We start from the raw sequence: 17244 nt of genomic DNA on the forward strand, positions 1-17244 counted from the left end.
ATTTAAGCAAAGCTTGTATTAGTTAGGACATATAGGGAGTCATTAAAATTACAATTCACTTGAACTTAAGTAATAGCAAGAAGCTTTAAAAAAATAGTCGAGTCTAGTTGATCGAGTCTAGGATAGCGGTCCTAAAGGGTTAGGCATCGTAGTTTAGAATAGGCCGCTGAACTACGTCAACTCTGATTCTTCCCGATGCCGGGATACGTAGAGCAGCTGGGATGGATGGCCATCTTGGTCCGAGTTAAGTATAACATTAGAGTCTAGGGTTTGTCGTGTCGAGTCGTGTGTGGAGTCGTGTTGTGTTGTGTGTTTTGCTGTGTTTTCTTACTTTCATGTACAGACCCTATACCTTTAGCTTTAGCATTCATGTGTTTGCCCATCAGAACTTCGACACCAATTAGGCATGACACTCATAACTTAGCTATTCTTAGGTGGCATGTCTTTCATTCCTTTTGTGTGTGTTTATTATTCATCTCCGAGACATGTATGATTAGATAGACGTTATCTCGGGGATATTCGTACCCATTTCGTATGATTTTCGCCCAAAACTCTCCAAGGTTAATAATAAATGGCATAAGAGACCAGGTGCTTGCACTTGGGCGAATTGGGGGCGCCTAACCCCTTCCCCATTCGTCATCAGGCACGGACCTTTTGTATCTCTGGTTATCTGTTGCGACAGAGCATAGTATGGGATCCAGGGCCAACTTTCTTGGATGACGACTCTTTCTTTGTTTAAGGTGCGTCTCGAATCCGGGCTAGTCCCCGAATCGAGAGGTATCTCACTTTACATCGCCACTCATGCTGTGAGGGGCACTCTTTCGAGAGTTCCTTGGTGAAACTCTCATTCGCGTGGATGATCTAGAGACTTTTGGGGGCTCGTCCCCCCGCCTCTCTCGGATCGGGGTCCACACTATGACAATTACGAAAAAAAACTACTAAGAAAAGATAGAGACATATGACAATGATGAAAGAACTACTTTATATTACTCATGCATGACACTTGCAAAATATTGACGGATTCCTGAAGAGGAACAACAATTATGGAAACCTCTATCGATTGGAGGGCTAGGATCAGCCTATATCAATTGGAGGGCTAGGATCAACCTGTGGAAATGATTTTACCGGCACAACCGATTGATGTTGTGTTCCATCACATGGACGGCTTGGATCAACCTATAACCCGCTATAGATCGGAGGGTTCAGATCAACCTATAAAAATTATTTTTGGGGCACAACCTATGTAGGCAGTGGCCCATTTAATGGATGGTTTGGATCATCTTATGGTACGGGCCATACCGTACATTTTAATAAAGTGAGGAGTGCGATCACCAAAATAGGTGAGTAGTGACATTATAAAGTATGGTAGTGAGGACATTAGCACTATATATAATTTGAAACCATCGTTGTTACTTGGATGTTCCCATGCGGGTTGGGTTCAACCCGAATTTGGGTTGGGTCGGGTTAAGCTTTTTCACAAATCGGGTTGAGTTGGATCAGGAAAAATCAACCCGAGTTGGAAATAGGGTAGGGTAGGGTCGGGTTGGGCTGTCAGGCAACCCGACCCGACCCGAAACCCGAATTTGAGTTCCATCTGAAGAAGTTCTGTATAAGTGTTAAAAATTGATTAACAATTGGGGTCATCATCTTCAATCATAGACTCATAGTTGATCTTCATTGGCTCAGAATGATCAACTATGATTGATCTCTATTGATTTTCAATCATATTCGATCTCCAAGGCCTAACTCAAGCTTTGGTACCAGATTTTGGCTCAGTTGAGTGCTTGTATTAGCTGATTCAAAAAAAACCCTGTTGGCTCAGTTGAATGGTTGGATTAGCTGATGCAGTAAAAATCTTGGACATGCAAATTGGGTGGAGAATCATATGAGATTTCTACATAATAATCTTCTTGATTCTTAGAGAACAGAAAAAATTCATGGAAAAATCATTCGAATGCAACACAACTTTATTCGGCTTGGCGACAAATCTCGGCTGCTTCCACAAACCAATTGTGGTCATTATCTTCAATCATGTTTGATCTCCATAGGCTCAGAATGATGATCTCCAAGGCCTAACTTAAGCTACCATATGTTGGCTTCATTGGGTTCTTGTATTAGGTGAGGCAGATACATTATTACAAGACATTCGAATTGGGCATTAACATCAGACAGTATCATCTGCTTTCATGTGATTGGAAATTTGAAGGGCAAAATAATCATTTGAACCTAATGAACCTCACCCAATTATCTAGGACTGATCAATTGGTTTGACATGATCATTTAAATGGAAAAGAATATCTGATTTGTTTTTTATTAATCACGCAAATAAATATAAATAGGAGACGAAAGCAGGTGAATAGAAGACTTGAAAAGCATATCTGACTTGAAATGGTTGTCATGGACCCTACTGTCCTTGTTTTTGCTTCCCCCCTCTTTGAGCCAGGCCAAATGATATTTTTAAACCAAGCTCTAGACTATATAATGCACCAACCACTCTGAGGAGAGGATAAATGTGTTTTTCGTATTTGAGCACCTGTTTAGAGAATAAAACACGAAACAATGCCTAATCTTAATATCTAATCTAAGGTTCAGAATCGGAAATTACTTCTGAATAAAAATAAAAGGAGTTTTAATTTGGAAAGAAAACCCAAGACAGTTGGGTGACTAAGGCAACTTGGACGCCCAACCCTAGGGAGATTCTTTATTTAAAGGGGTGAGAACAGGTGAGAAAGGGCTGGTCGTCCAAATCACCTTGCCCTCACCTTTCCCAAAATTTCTCTCATCTCCTCTCTTGATGTCTAGAAGACTAGAACCCTTCTTCTGTTAACTAACCAACTTCTCCAAAAGCTTAAGCAGTTGGAGAAAAGCGTTATTTATCTTTTACACTTCAACACTCCCCCTCATGTGTGATCCCTCTTTCTTGGGTTGGCCTACACGTGACACATGTGGCCCCTCTTTTGGGTTTAGGCCATTGCATGTGGAATTTTTCTATCTGGGAGGTTTGAAACCGGGCATTTGCTTTGATACCATGTGAAACTACCAGTTACTCCTTAAGCTTTTGGAGAAGTTGGTTAGTTAACATCTTCTTCTTCTTCAATAGAGATGAAAGGAAGGTTATTCTAAATCCTCCAAGAGTCCAACCAATCTGTTAGTCAAAACTGGTTCGATTAATGGATCCAGGTGTAGCGGAATGCCTTGGATTAGCGGAATGCCTTGGAATCCAGGCGCTTGTTTGTATTGGATTTTGAGAATTGATTCTGAATCCAAAATTTATTAGACTAAAAATTAGAGTCCAATTAATCAGTTTTAGAGTCAAAATCAATTCAAAATACAAAACAATCGGGGTGTATATTCAAATTCTGAGTAAAATAATGATCAGTTTTAGATGCAAAATTAATCCTCAAAAACAATCCCAAATTGAACCCCTACCTAGAGGCTCATTAATAGCGGTGCGAGGGGTTGCCACGTGTTGAAACAGCAAAATGACAGATGTCATGCGTGGAATATCTACTCATGGGAAAAGAAAAAAAGGAGATATTTTTTCACCCCCTCTGTGGGATAATGCGCCACACTGTTAACGTGAATCGTAGGCAGTTTGATTGCATCTGCTTTGACTATAAGGTGCACGTGGTCGTCCAATTGCACGTGAATCACGAGGGTATGTTTGTCATTTTCGAAAAGATCAACTACTTGTGGTGCTATTCTTTTTTAGGAAAAAGCAAGTAACTTTTCCTGTACGAGGGATATATTCTTTTTTTGGACTACGTCTCAAGTAAATGACACAAATGCCCTCGTGTTCCAGCTCGTAAAGTGCATTCTCCTCTCGTGAAGTGTGGTCTTAATGGATCCAAAATAATATCGGACCACAAGCGTTGGATCCGAATCGGAAAATTCCCCATATCTTACATGCCGGGTCATGATCCATTTTTAATCGGACACTGTCGGATCATCTTAGTTGATTCAACCATTGATTTGATTTTGTATTGTCTGCGATATCCAATATTTATTGGTGCTAGGCAGGTTTATACTTATCTTGTATCCGGAAAATCCCCTTACCGGACCCTGCTATCTGGGATCCGACTACGAGGTCCATACTCTGTGTTAACGGGGTACGGGAAATAACAAGAATAATACCAAAAAGTTTTGTCTATAAATAAAGGGATAAATTACTGCCACTACTTTACATACTTTACCATAAAGCCAAAACAGAAAGCTAATCACACTTTAGTTTTAGGGGAAGTTACTGAAATACTTTCTGATCTTTCTAACCGGTTGCCGACTAACTAGTGCTTCAAGCATGGTTTTAAATTTCGGTCGTGGCCAAAATCGAAATTTTGGCCGAAATCCCAGAATTTCGGCCGTAATTCGGTAGAAAGTCCCGAAATTTTGGGAATTTCAATTTCGGGACTTTCGGCTGAAATTAAAAAAAAATAAAAAGGGCAGTTTTTTCAAAATTTCCTAAATTTCGACCCAAATTTGGTAAATTTCTTGAATTCCAGTTTCAGACTTCGATTTCCAAAATTTCGACCGAAATTTGGTAAATTTTCTAAATTTTGATTTCGGACTTTACCACCGAAATCTAAATTATCTGAAATTCAGATTTCGGCTGGAAATTTAAAACCATGATAGTGAGAGGGAACTTAGGAGATGGAAGACTATCCACGTGTCCAATGCGTGTCGTGATCTAAACAGTTAATCCTACGCAATCTAATATAAAGCACATTGATAGAACAATCCGAACCATTAGTGACGCACCATCTGCTAGTCAAATTTAAAACCTTGTCTGTTTTTTCTACATCAGTTTGAAGCCACTGATTCAATCACTAGATCATGGCATATGTAGAAGATAACTCTTGATTCAAACCCTTCAATTTGAAGATAACTCTTGATGAATGTGGGCCACAAGTAAATGGTATGGATCCTCTGTTATGTTTCCCCAAATCCTATTTCTTAAAATTTGACCACATTTTTAACATTGCCATGCCCATAACCATCCAATTTCTCTATCCCTTTGCCACTCCTTTTGTATTTCATCATCAAAATTCTTCAAAAATATCCCTACCATAAAATTGAACTTTTAATTCGTGTACCATGAGTAAGATTTTTCATTCTTCGGTCAGAATTTCATTCACAATTTCTAAACCCTTGTTTTCCAAGAAGACGATTTGGCTAAGGATTGCCCATTTTTAAGTCCAAGTTGTCTCTTCAATTTGTACCACAACTTCCTCATCTAGTGAAAATGGCATTAGACATTCTGCTTGTCTTAGTCATGTGAATTAGATAACTCAACCTTCCTTTCCCATCTGGGCCAATTATATTGTCTCTACTAAAGAAGAGGAAGCTTTCATATTTTCACGAGAAGACTGAGACAAAAACGTAAGAACTCGAACTCGCGTTTCATAAATCAGAGTTTTTATATGGTGGCCGACCGTTAAAATCACAGGGGCAGGGTGGCGGCAAAATCCTGCCATTTGACTTTCCACTTAGATGAAAAATCAAAGAGCAGGATTTTGCCAACCTTTCCTTGTGATTTTGAAATTCTCCGTAAATCATAATCATAATGGCGACAAAACAACCCATTGAGGCGTAGCTATCTCATAATGGCAGTATCGCAAATTCCACGAAAATAAGAGGGCAATTATTTACTCCAACCCTCATAAAACTCATAGAGAGGTTACAGAAACTAACATAATGTTTCTGAATCCCTCTCTCTTTGCATAGAGAATAGGTATATTTGTTTTTTATTATTTATTAGAGATGATAAATTCACACCACCCCATGTAGGATGATTCGCACCACCGGTAAGACTTCAACGTTTTTTTACGTGTAAGAGCGGGGTGAATCATCCTACAAAGGGTGTTAATTTATCATTAGCCTTGTTTATTTTCCTGTCTTGATATTAATTACTATGCAGTAGGGGCACGTTTCTACCTGTGTCCTTGAAAAAGTCGCTCGTTTCGATGCTTTTTGAGGAGCTTTAATGGCGGATAAAAAGAGCCGTTGAGATCTCTATTCCTTTGTTTAGGCTAATTTTCCGTATTTCTTTTACACAGAAATTTTGGTAAAGCCTATGTTCTTCAACCTGAGGTTAGAGGTAGAATTTTTCTTTTTTTTTACACAGGACAAAAAGATGGCCAAAATGGTCAATTTCTTAGCTGATAAAAGCTCTGATTTCTTACATTTTCTTCTTTTGCTTGATTCGTTGTAGGAAAAAGAGGGTGGAATAAGATTCTCTTAGATTTTCGATTGAATGATGTGATTGTCTGCTTCTAATTTTAGTTATTTGAATATATGCATGTGGTCTTCTGAAGGTTGAATGCTCTCTAGATTTCTAGTTCCACTTTTAGACATAAGGGTATCTTTGATTTACTTTTCGAGATTCTTAAATATTTATAAACAGATGTCTTTTCATTGTTTTCAGAAGCCTTTGAAGAAATGGTGGTTTTCATTGTCTTGAAAGTAGATTTTCTTTAAGCTAGAGATATCTTAAGCTCTTTCTACTGAAATCCCTTCTCACTCACTTTAATTTCTATCTCTAAAAACTATTTTTCTTGCACAATTACTTCCAAATTTCATTTTCATTAAGTTTCTGTGATTTCATTTGTTGCAATTCCAAAGACTCTCTCTCTCTGGAATTCTACTTTTCTATGTGGAATTTAATTCACTTATAATGCTTTGATCTGAAATTCTAAAATCTTGCATTTTCTTCGAGGACAAATTTATCACTATTTTTCAATCTAGCTAATGATTTCTATAATTATATAGTTATTCAATTTCTAACCTTGTCTTCGATTGCCTTATATTCAGCTCCTTTAGCACATAATTACAAGACTGGTATTTTCCTGGAAGATTACTTTACTAGTTGTTAATGGCGGAAGCTGTTCTTCCTATTCGCATCTATTGAGATCTCTCACAGGTAAGTACTCTGAGAGAGATTCTTCTTCTTTTTTTCCTTTCTGGGTTTCACGTTTTGGATTTTCTGTGTGGTTTTCTCCTGCCTCATCTTGTGACATGGGGGCTGGGGCTGTTATTTTGTTTTTAATCTGATCATATACGGGCCCACCTAATTCATATTAGAGTGATATTTAACCCTTCATTTGTCCCCGGCCCCATAGTGGAGAGGACATGAGGAGAAAATATCATGTATTCGAAGATCCCAATTAATCATTTGATCAATAGGTTCGAGATATATGGCTGAGAGAAAAATGACCCATGGACGATGGTCGTCCACATTCGAGTTCTATGGTTGATGGGTATAATTAGGGGTGGCAACGGTTCGGTTTTGGTTCCCAAGCCGAAATTTGAATCTTCATTTCGGTTTCTGTTCGGTTCGGCCAATTTCGCCACCCGTTACTCATTATCATTGGAAATCGGGGGCAACGGTCCGGTTTCGGTTCGGTATATGTTCGGTTTCGGTTGGATTGGCCACCCCTAGGTATAATGTTTACCTCAATAGTGGTTCCCACCGTTTTTTTATATCTGAACCGTTCACTTGGCAACACTTGCTTCAGATCTAGGCCTACTTATAGTTTTTTGAAAAAAATGCACATTGGCCTAACAGTCACGTCAAATCTATGCTCGTGCTCAATTTTGGGTTCCCACAGGCCCACATGGTATTAGACCCATTCTAGTAAAATCAAGGGTTTATATTTTCAATCGAGGAGGACTTGTGGTTGTCAGTCAGATTAACGGATACGATCACATCCTGGTGGTGGGATTTTAGTGATAGGCCTTAATTGGTTATTCATGGTGGGGTCAGCATAGATGGAGGAGTACTTAACTTTTGCCCCTCTGAAAGGAAATAGACACGAAGCTACGATATGACAACTTTTTCAATTTGTCTTTTCCCTTTTCATCTTATCCTCACACTCTTTCTTACTTGCATAGTTGCAAGTAGCTTTTTCATTTCATTCATGTCTCACAACCTCATTTTCTTTATTTTTCTCTCCAAGCAGTTGATGTGAAGTTTGGCTGTGTAGGAAGGGTTGTCTCGTGATCTCGCCTTCCTTGAAAAGTTGAAATGGAGGAAGTTTCGACTCAAGTAAGTGAAAAATTTCTCCCTATACTGTATTGCCACCCACCTCCCACCTCCCTTTTTGGTACATTTCTGTTCAATTTGATTGGTGGCAAGGGCCAAAATGTAGGTGTCATACCCTACATATTTAGTTTATTACTAATCAAAGGGCGGTTCAGTGGTCCGAAACCTCCCATTCATGGAAGCAATTGTACTACATATCATTTCATGGGGTCCAACCGCCTGACAATATTTTGGTAGTACATGGGAAGTAAGTTTGTGAGTTGCCTTCTCGGGTTGCAAATGTGCCCCGTATGATAGAAAAGGGACTCCCTTTTTTGGCGCTGCTCCCAAATTGTTGTACTGATGTGGAGTAATAATGCTTCTGCTTCACAGGGGCGTGACCACATTGTAATACAATATGGGTCCTACGTATAAAATGATCTGGACCGTCCATTTGACGCATCCAGCTCTTATGTCCAGAAACACTCAAGTCAAATATTAACGGTCAAAAATTACATCTAGGTAACGTACGTGGGTCGCGCTCAACCCAAACCCGGCGGGTTCAACCCAATTTTGACTCGGGTTGAGTTTTCCTTGGGTTGGGTTGGGTTTGGGTTGAGGCCTTGACAGCCCGACCCGAACTCCAGCCTCCATCCTCTAATTTTATCTTGATTTTGTTTGGGTTATGTTTTTTTGTTGTATTTTTCATTTTCGCCCTAGGTGGAACCCAACCCGACCTAATTTCAAGTTAGATGGGTTGGTTAGGGTTGAGAGATTTAGAGGCCGGTTGGGTTTGGGTTGACCATCCGCAACACAAGGTTCGTGTTGGGTCGGGTTAGGGTTGAGGGAATGCTATCTCTGGCTGGGCTAGGGCTAGCCTCAACCCGACCCAAGTTGCACCCCTAATCGTTAGATGGGAGGATTATATGATTGGCATCATTTTTTGTTTAAAGGATATCCAAAGCATCCCCTATCAAATGGACAGTTCGGATCATTCAAGTTCGGATCATTCGCTATGATGTAGGGCATGCCTCAAAGATGAGGCGGCCTACTAAAGCATTCTCCTCACTACTGTGAGTGCTAAACAAACAGTTATGGCTGCCGCATCGGATAAGTGAAATAGATAGGTATGTGTTATAAGGGAATGTGCACCTCCCCTCTGGCTAGCTTTTAGGGGTGAGTTCTACCTCGTTAAATTCCCAACATTAAATGCCTTCTTCCGATTGGCCCTAGCAAATCCCTACCAGCAGAGATATCAAAAGTAAATGTCTTCGGCCATTTTGGGAATAGTTATTAGAGCTCTTGTACATGGAGCGACCATGTCACGTGATCCGTGATGCAGACGGGTGGGACTGGTGGAGATGGATTAACTTCTTATGGCCCACAAGATTAACGATCATGATCACTAAATAAACGATTGTGCCGTTGGGCAAATCTTTATTCAGATTACGTTTAAATTTCATTAAGACCCCTCACTGTGTCTTCACGGGCAACTTCTAATGGTTTGTTCAAAATTCCCAACTTTATGTCCAAAAGTTTCGTACACTCACATGTGATGGAAGACTTTGTGCACACCTTTTCATGGTGAATCTCGGCGTTTAGCTACTCATTGTTATCTTATTGCTAAACCAATGTTACATCATTTGACCCAAATTTCGTCTGAAATTTAACGAAATTCAAGCAAAATTCTCAATTTTTATTAGTTATTTAATGAGGACCGCTAGACTGACAGGAGCCCTTGCAAAAAAACAGGGAAAGGGCGCTCCCATTGGTCAAAATCCCTTTTTGACAATTGTGACCGTAATTTTCTATGCCATCCTAGACGGATTTTGACTAATGAGAGTGCCCTTTCTTTGTTCTTTTGCAAGGGCTCCTGCGAGTCTAGTATTCCTCTTATTTAATATTTTCCGGGAATTTTCAGTGCTTTCGGCTGAAATTTGGTATGGAATAAAATGTTAAGTTAAATGGCTTCGTTGGATTTTGGCCTACATTTCAGTTTTTGGGAGGACCAATACGCATTCCGAAACCGAAATTTGAAACCATATTTGTAGTTGTACCTGTGTTACCAAAAAGACCTAAGATTCTGACAATGAGCCTTGTGATGTTTGAAAGATTAAAATAAATTGTCATTTTTCAAAAAAAAAAAATAAGTCCCAAAGAGATTTGCTAGCCAATTTCACGGAATGCCGGGGCTTGCTTTTGCATGTGAGAACAGCCACCTCAAACGAAATAAATGAAAATGACTAAATCTGCCAAAAAAGTCAACCCGCATTGGTGCTCTCACATGCAAAAGCCAGCTGTGAATTGGCTTTCCTCAATATTCGCTAGCAAATCTCTATCCCAAATTTTGGAACAATATCAGATAGGGGTGTAAACGAGCCGAGCCGAGCTTGGCCAGGCTCGGCTCGGCTCGTTAAGCTCAAAAGCTCGGCTCGGCTCGGGCTCGAATCAGGCTAGGGCTCGGCTCGGCTCGATCAGGCTCGCGAGCCGCTCGCGAGCCTTACCGAGCTCGGGTTATATTATGTTCACACCCCTCATCTTCCCTGGACAGCCCTACTAGTGTAATTTGACTACTTTTTTTACACTATGGGGGGTGGTCCTAGTAACAAATGGTTCCAAAAATGAAGTGACATATTTTGCTCCCCCCCCCCCCCTTTCACTCCCTGGACAACCCTTTTAATGTATAAATTAATATATAATATATATATTTAAATATATTAAATTCTTAACGAGCCTTAACGAGCGAGCGTGGCCTAATTAAGCTTAACGAGCCTGGTGAGCCGGCTCGGCTCGGCTCGTTAAGGATTCGAGCTGAGCTCGAGCGAGCTTCCGAGTCCGAGCCAAAATTGACACCCTTAATATCAGACCATCCAAAAGTACTATCTACCGATTGGATTGTCAACAGGCCTCATTTGCAAAGAGTACAGTTATGCTCTGTGTATGGTGGGGGATCAAGAAGAATTTTAAAATTTTCAAGACCTATATGCTTCCTGAAAACACATTCCCTGATAAGCCTAAATGGTTTGGTTTTTCAATTGTGAGTTTCTTTGGAGTAAGTCTTGCATTTTTGTTTTTTTCAACATACATTATATTGACTTTTAGAAATTGCAGGATTTCTTGCAGAACCAAACTTCTTCTATGGATAAATCTGGCACTGTAGTTTTAGATATTGAGTGCCTGGCACAATCTTCAGAAATAAGCTCAGGAAGTCCAAAGATGACTGTAAGTAGATTTTGTTTAGTATTGTTCATTTACAGATGATTTAATGGTTGCATTGAAGTTATTAAACTCAATTTTCTTTATTTTTCCTTATTCTTTTTAATAGAAAGCTCTTTCCCGTAAGGGCTCTTCTCGGATTGACAGAAGGAACGGTGAGGAACATGATGTAGATGAATCATCCAAGAAGCTTGTAGTAAAAGGTATAGAATTATAATTACTTTAGTATGTCAATGTGATATTTTTCTTATTAACATTTCAATTGGAGAAATTGGTCATGCTCCTTCTCCTTACTTCTCTGTTTTTTTCCTTTTGTTCTGCCTACAAATGGCTTAAAATAAAGAATGGTACCCATATCATTATCAACACAGGGATCTGATCATTCCTCATGAATTATGTTTGAGTTGATAACCTTTGTAATTTGACTTTAATGGCCACTATGACCATCATCTTGCTAATGTTTAGCCATAACATAGAACGAGTAAAAACATGCAGAAAAAGATGTTCTTGTGGTTTTATTCTTCTTGGATTAGAGACCAACATTTTAATCTTCTTGCAGTTGCGAGTTCTCAGTTGGATTCATTGAAGCAGCCACTGATATCCAACAAACCTCTGGTTTCGATGATCTCCACTTCAACCAATAGCTGCAATCTTGCAGAGGTCAGCGATGGGCGACATAAGAGATTCAGTCGCTTTATAGGCATCCACCCAAGGAAGGTCCTCCTCATCTTCGCAACCGTGTAAGTGCCTGTGTGTTCTCAAACTATGGAAATGTTACTGTGCTTAAACATGAATTATTGTGAGATCCTTACTAGGCGCACCCACATGCTAGCATATGCATATGTTAGAATATGTGAGATCTCATCGTAGGATTGGGTTGATATTCACCGTTGGATCATCTAGGCGGTAGATTAGGCAAGTTCGTTAAATGGGGTAGCCTAGATAGATTAGGTAATCTTATCTCGTTGCCTAATCTATCTATGTTACCCCATTTAACCAACTTGTCTAATCTACCGCCAAGAGGATCCAACGGTGAATATCAACCCAATCCAACGATGAGATCTTACATATTACACAATATGATTTAGATCTTTATGCCCTATATCTCGAGGAGAGTTAGGGGAAAGAGGGTGACCAGGCTGGTGTCCGAGCAAAAAATTGCTATAATTGGATAATCCTACTCATGCCAATGGCATACCATGTGCTTCCCAGCAATATAGCCACCCCCTGCCTTCTATGGCACATCCATGTTAGCCCGCTCGGATGAGTGGTTCTGATCATGCTACAATTGTTTGGGTAGGTCCAGTCATATTGGCCTTTTGTCATATCTTATATAAAAGCTCCTTACAGCTTCTAAGTCACTTTAGAGTCAAATGTGTAGTGAATCAACACAGCCTAGATATTCTAATGTGGGACCCACTATATTTGATACATTTGATATAAACATTCCATGGATCCCAGCTTGCTTTGTGCATCACTGGATTTTGAATATTGAAAGAGATCAATATATTTTCTACTGTTCATTTTCTGGTTTTTAGTTGGGTTGAACAGTGGGACCCTCCTGATGTAATGGGGGGGCCCTTTATTGTGGAAAGACTCATTTAGCACACCCAATGAGATAGATTTTTCCAGCTTTCCATAATTTTGGATGCTAATTCCAAGATCCCACGGAGCACAGGACTTGATTCTCTCTATTCTAGAGACAAGGTAAACTGCACAGTAAAACTGTAGAACCCCACTTCAAAGAATACCAAAAACTTTTTCTTTCAGTGTAATGATATATCTGCCCCTTTAATTTCCTGGACCCCAGCCCTTTAATTGGTGGCTTTATAACTAAAGTAAGTAGTCATAAAGACATATAAAGGGGTCACCCTCTTTTCAGTGCAGAAGATAATTTTCTCTCTTTCTAGTCCCTCCGTTATAGAATTATACTCATTTTACTACTACTAATTGTCCCACTTGAGATATCTAGAGCATCAATTTCCTATAGCTGTAAATAAATCATAAGCACTTATGTTGCACCCACTTTCTAATTATGCCACATATGGTTTGGTGTGTTCTTTAGGTCAAGCATGGGGAGTTTGGTACTCATTTACTTCACTCTGGCCATCAACAGAACAAGTAGAGCTTGAAGAGTAGTGGGTAAGGGGACACAAAGCAATTTTATTAATTACATTGCAAGAGATGATACCACTCTGTTTCATTTTCTTCCACTATCTCTTTACTTTTTGCTTCTTTTTTTCTCTGCTGGGACAGCTTTCTAACGCCCAGCGGATCAAATGTCAGTCTTGGCCGAGATTGTAGTGTCTCCGTATTTGGAATGAGGAACGTGCCCCTCTGCCAAAACCCAAATCCAGAGATTCCTCTCATCAACTCACATAAAGAACCATGAAGGTGACATGAATTCCTGTAATAATTTCATTCATTGCAAAAACATTATTTTACCCCTTTTTTAGAGAAATCATGTTATCCACCCTTCAGGCTTGCACGTGTGTGAATACTCGAAAGAATGTTCAATATCAAGGGGTGAGTAGATATGAGTGTGTGTCCCCAATTTTTCATTGTATTACGTTTTTTCCTTGGGGCATATTTGGGAACCATGATTTTTTTTCATTATAATATAGTTTCGCCAAGTGGTGGTGGGGGTGGTGTGTGTGTATGGTATAGTGGGGGGGTTGGGGGGGGGGGGAGTGTGTGGGATTCGGTTAGGCTCGGGTAAGGCCAGAGAAGGGACTTGAAAGGGGCACGAAAGACTAGAGGGTGGGAAGTGGCTAAAAAACAAGGAAAAGATCAGTCATATTTTGTGTGGAGTTTTTTGAATCCCCTTCAAGCACAAGGTAGTGATTGAAGGAGATTCTCTCAAAATCATCAGGTGGCTAAGAGGTTCTCATGAACTTATTGGAGTTTTGAAGCTTTATTTGATGAAATTCGGGATAGGGAGAGTTTAGAGTTTTTAAATTTTCTCCCTCCTTAATTTGGGCAGTGATATCCCCCCCCCCCCCCCCCCCCCCCCACACACACACACACACTCAACAAAAAACGTTAGCTTTTAAGCCTTTTGAAGTTAACGGTGGCTCCTCCACCCCTTTGTATATCCTAACGATATCTGTTAAAGGATGAGGGATCCACCCCTTTGTATATGCTAACGATATGCTAACGATATCTGTTAAAGGATGGGGGGGGTATCACTGCCCAAAAATTAATGTATTGCCAATCTCAGACAATGCAATATTTAGAGCAAATATACGGCCTAAATGCATGCTTCTGTCATGGTGTGATATGATGACCGGTACCGATATTTTTGAACCATCACCTTACCAATTCTGTGGAAACTACTGTTTTCAATGAATCAAAACCATTGGTCTGATTTGCCACCAGTGTGACAAAGTGAAGGAGACTCCAATTTCTAAGGGCCTGTGGCCCTGTGGCCAGTTGTTAACGATGAAAGTAGAGGGGGGGAGTTTAGGAAGTGGGAATGCGGAGAGCATGGAAGCCCCTAAAAACAATAAAACAGGGGGAAACCCCAATTTGAAGCAGCCTACTATTTTTCACTGTTCTTAGGAATTTCTCATGCTCTCTCGTGTTGCATTAATTCTCTTTATCAGATCCTCTTTTACAATTGGGCCCACGAATATTCCATTCCATACAATAATTTATCTCGGTTGTCAAACATGCCCTAAATCTCACCTCTAAAACAATGGTTGCTTTTCTTCACATAATCTTAAAAGTACAGCTCCTAATCACCATTGATTAATGGGGCCAAGGTCGAAAGGTATTGGCAATTGGTTTTTTTTTTTTTTTTTTTCCTGAAGGTGGGATTGATTAGTAGCTGCCCAACAAACTTGCAGGTCCCAAAACAAACAGATGATCCAAAAACTCTTGATCGTAGCCCTAGATATGACACGTAGCTGATACGTTGAGTGAGAATGTATGATCTTTCCCACTATAAAAGAGAATGAGCACCTTCATTTTAGGGATCTTCTCTTAGATTGTTTTCTGATTTGAGATCTGAGAGAGAAACCTAAGAGCCTTGCTTGTCTCATTTCTTAGTGAATTGGAGATTATATTTGCTTTGAATCTTGAATGTATGCTTTAGATTCTTGTTTAAACAGTCAGATTGTCCTGTATTTGAGATCATCACTATTTTGTGGATCTTAACTAGAGTCTTCTTGAATCGTTCGATCAATAAACGAGAATTTAGCAACATCAACAGTTAAGATCATATGTTCATTGTGAGACACAACTCCTTTACAATCTACTGGTGGCTAACCAGATCAACAATATAAGAGGAAGAGGTGACTCTCCTCGACAAATAGTATGCGAATACACAGGCAATCTTCAGTAATATGATCCATCACCATTAGAACACAAAACACTCACTTGTATGGTTGAATAATTTTCCTAAAGTTACAGAGTACAATGTCAAAATGGGGAAAAAATACAGGGAAGCATTTGAATAAGGGAATAGACTGATAGAATAATAAGTGGGTGGCAGCAATCTACAGAAATCTAGTACACAATCTGAGTTTCCAGACTAAGGATACAGAAAACCCGCAGCAAACTAAATATTCTAGAAAAAACGTTTAGCCAGACATCATGATTTGCTCACTTGCCTGAAGAGCTTGAGTGGCAAAATACCTCACATCCACGTCGGGATCGTCACTGAGCTCAACCAAACAGGGGCGGATCGTCTGATCCACCACCTGCATCAAAAGAATCCCCAAAACGCTCCGAATATTACCAGGACCACCAACAAAGGTATAAAGTAAAGAGCAGAAGGATGCAATAATAATGTTACTTACAGAGAGGTCGACTGTGGGAATGAGGGATTGCAACACCTTTGTCACTTTGAACTTAATGTTGGGTACCCTGATCAATGTGGATGGATTATCAGTAGGAAGCTTAAAGCTATCAAATACAAAGAAGTGTTCTACTTGTTTACGTCGACTGTACTTTGAGGCAATAATGACCACAGGCAACAATTTTTGGCATGTGATATCAGAGCCCATGACAGGGGCAAGTAGAGAAATTGCATGTAGAATGGTCATTCGGTACAAATAATGTGCATTGTTTCCGTAAAAGTTCTGGTTTTTGTGTGGTTCAGGGCAAATTTTGAGAAGAAAAAATCATTTAAAGAAACCAAACATAAAGGCTTGAGTTTCATGGGTATGGATTATCACATTTCCATCTCTAATCAACCGATCATTGGGCTCAAGAACTGGAATTACAATTCTCCATTAAAAACAGGACATTGGAAATAACTCCTATGTATGACAGATTTCTGTCATGCCGATTAAGTGAATGCCCATTGAATTTTGGGAAGCTGTTAAAGATTGTGATGACTTTCCTAATTTTCAGTAAAGAGGGCCTCAGAGAATTCCTTTAAAGAGTGTGGAAAGGAAGGTTATTCCATGGTCTTTTAGAAGATGTATGCTCCCATGAACGGTCTAGATCATCCCATGAAGTAGGCCCGCCATGCTTTTTGAGAAATACTGGACTTTAGGCGTGACTGTTCTTTCAAATTGTTTCCCGTTATTAAGAAATTAAAGATAACGAAAATAAAATACGAGCTTGTTTTATAGCAATAGAAATTAATTATTGTTTTATCGGCAATTCCACCTAGAAGGTAATGGGTTACCCTACAGTGCCTGCGTCCGTGTACAATGCTCAAGCTCAAGGCTCTTGGCTGTGTAATACTGATATGAAAAAATTCAAGACTATAGTCTCAATAGTTCCTCTAATTAGATCACAAGATATAAAACCTCAGCATATAAATTTGCATTCCTCTGTGATATACTATATCCCATCCTTGATTGATTGATCTGAACCATTCACTTGCCATGCTCTAGATCTTTGATGGTCCAAAAATATGCTAAGCATCCCATCCTATTTTTCAGATGGACGGCTTGGATCGAAGATGCGACAAGGAAAAGTAAAACCAAAAATTATAAAGCCAAACAAAATTAATAGTGAGAATTGAAATTGTCTTAAAAAACGTCTAAATATTTATG

At 39.6% G+C, this 17244-nt stretch overlaps 1 protein-coding gene and 1 long non-coding RNA gene across 10 annotated transcripts; one reads left to right on the forward strand and one right to left on the reverse strand.

Annotated features, from left to right (window-relative positions):
* Positions 1 to 5691: 5691 nt before the first annotated feature.
* On the forward strand, positions 5692 to 13756 carry LOC143886803 (uncharacterized). 9 transcript variants are annotated; one of them, XM_077390927.1, is made up of 8 exons: positions 5699 to 5728; positions 6808 to 6916; positions 7980 to 8041; positions 11129 to 11239; positions 11343 to 11436; positions 11793 to 11973; positions 13299 to 13375; positions 13490 to 13756. In XM_077390927.1, exons 3-7 carry the CDS (start codon positions 8021 to 8023, stop codon positions 13363 to 13365), a joined length of 474 nt encoding a protein of 157 aa, XP_077247042.1. In that variant the 5' UTR covers positions 5699 to 5728; positions 6808 to 6916; positions 7980 to 8020; the 3' UTR covers positions 13366 to 13375; positions 13490 to 13756. The 9 variants fall into 9 exon arrangements, with proteins under 9 accessions (XP_077247044.1, XP_077247042.1, XP_077247039.1 ...); XM_077390924.1 differs by lacking the exon at positions 7980 to 8041 and adding an exon at positions 10923 to 11054 and having other exon boundaries at positions 5712 to 5728; XM_077390925.1 differs by lacking the exon at positions 5699 to 5728 and adding an exon at positions 5803 to 6094.
* A 1837-nt stretch (positions 13757 to 15593) lies between these two features.
* Positions 15594 to 16261, reverse strand: LOC143886322 (uncharacterized). The gene is made up of 2 exons (XR_013253740.1): positions 16036 to 16261; positions 15594 to 15936 (listed from the first exon to the last, which is right to left on the reverse strand). It is a non-coding gene; the product is annotated as an uncharacterized LOC143886322 (long non-coding RNA).
* Between the last annotated feature and the right edge of the window lie 983 nt (positions 16262 to 17244).

This window comes from Tasmannia lanceolata, unplaced genomic scaffold (assembly GCF_043159265.1).
Source record: "Tasmannia lanceolata isolate RefF3 unplaced genomic scaffold, GAP_Taslan_0.1 ptg000011l, whole genome shotgun sequence".
Taxonomy (NCBI): domain Eukaryota; kingdom Viridiplantae; phylum Streptophyta; class Magnoliopsida; order Canellales; family Winteraceae; genus Tasmannia; species Tasmannia lanceolata.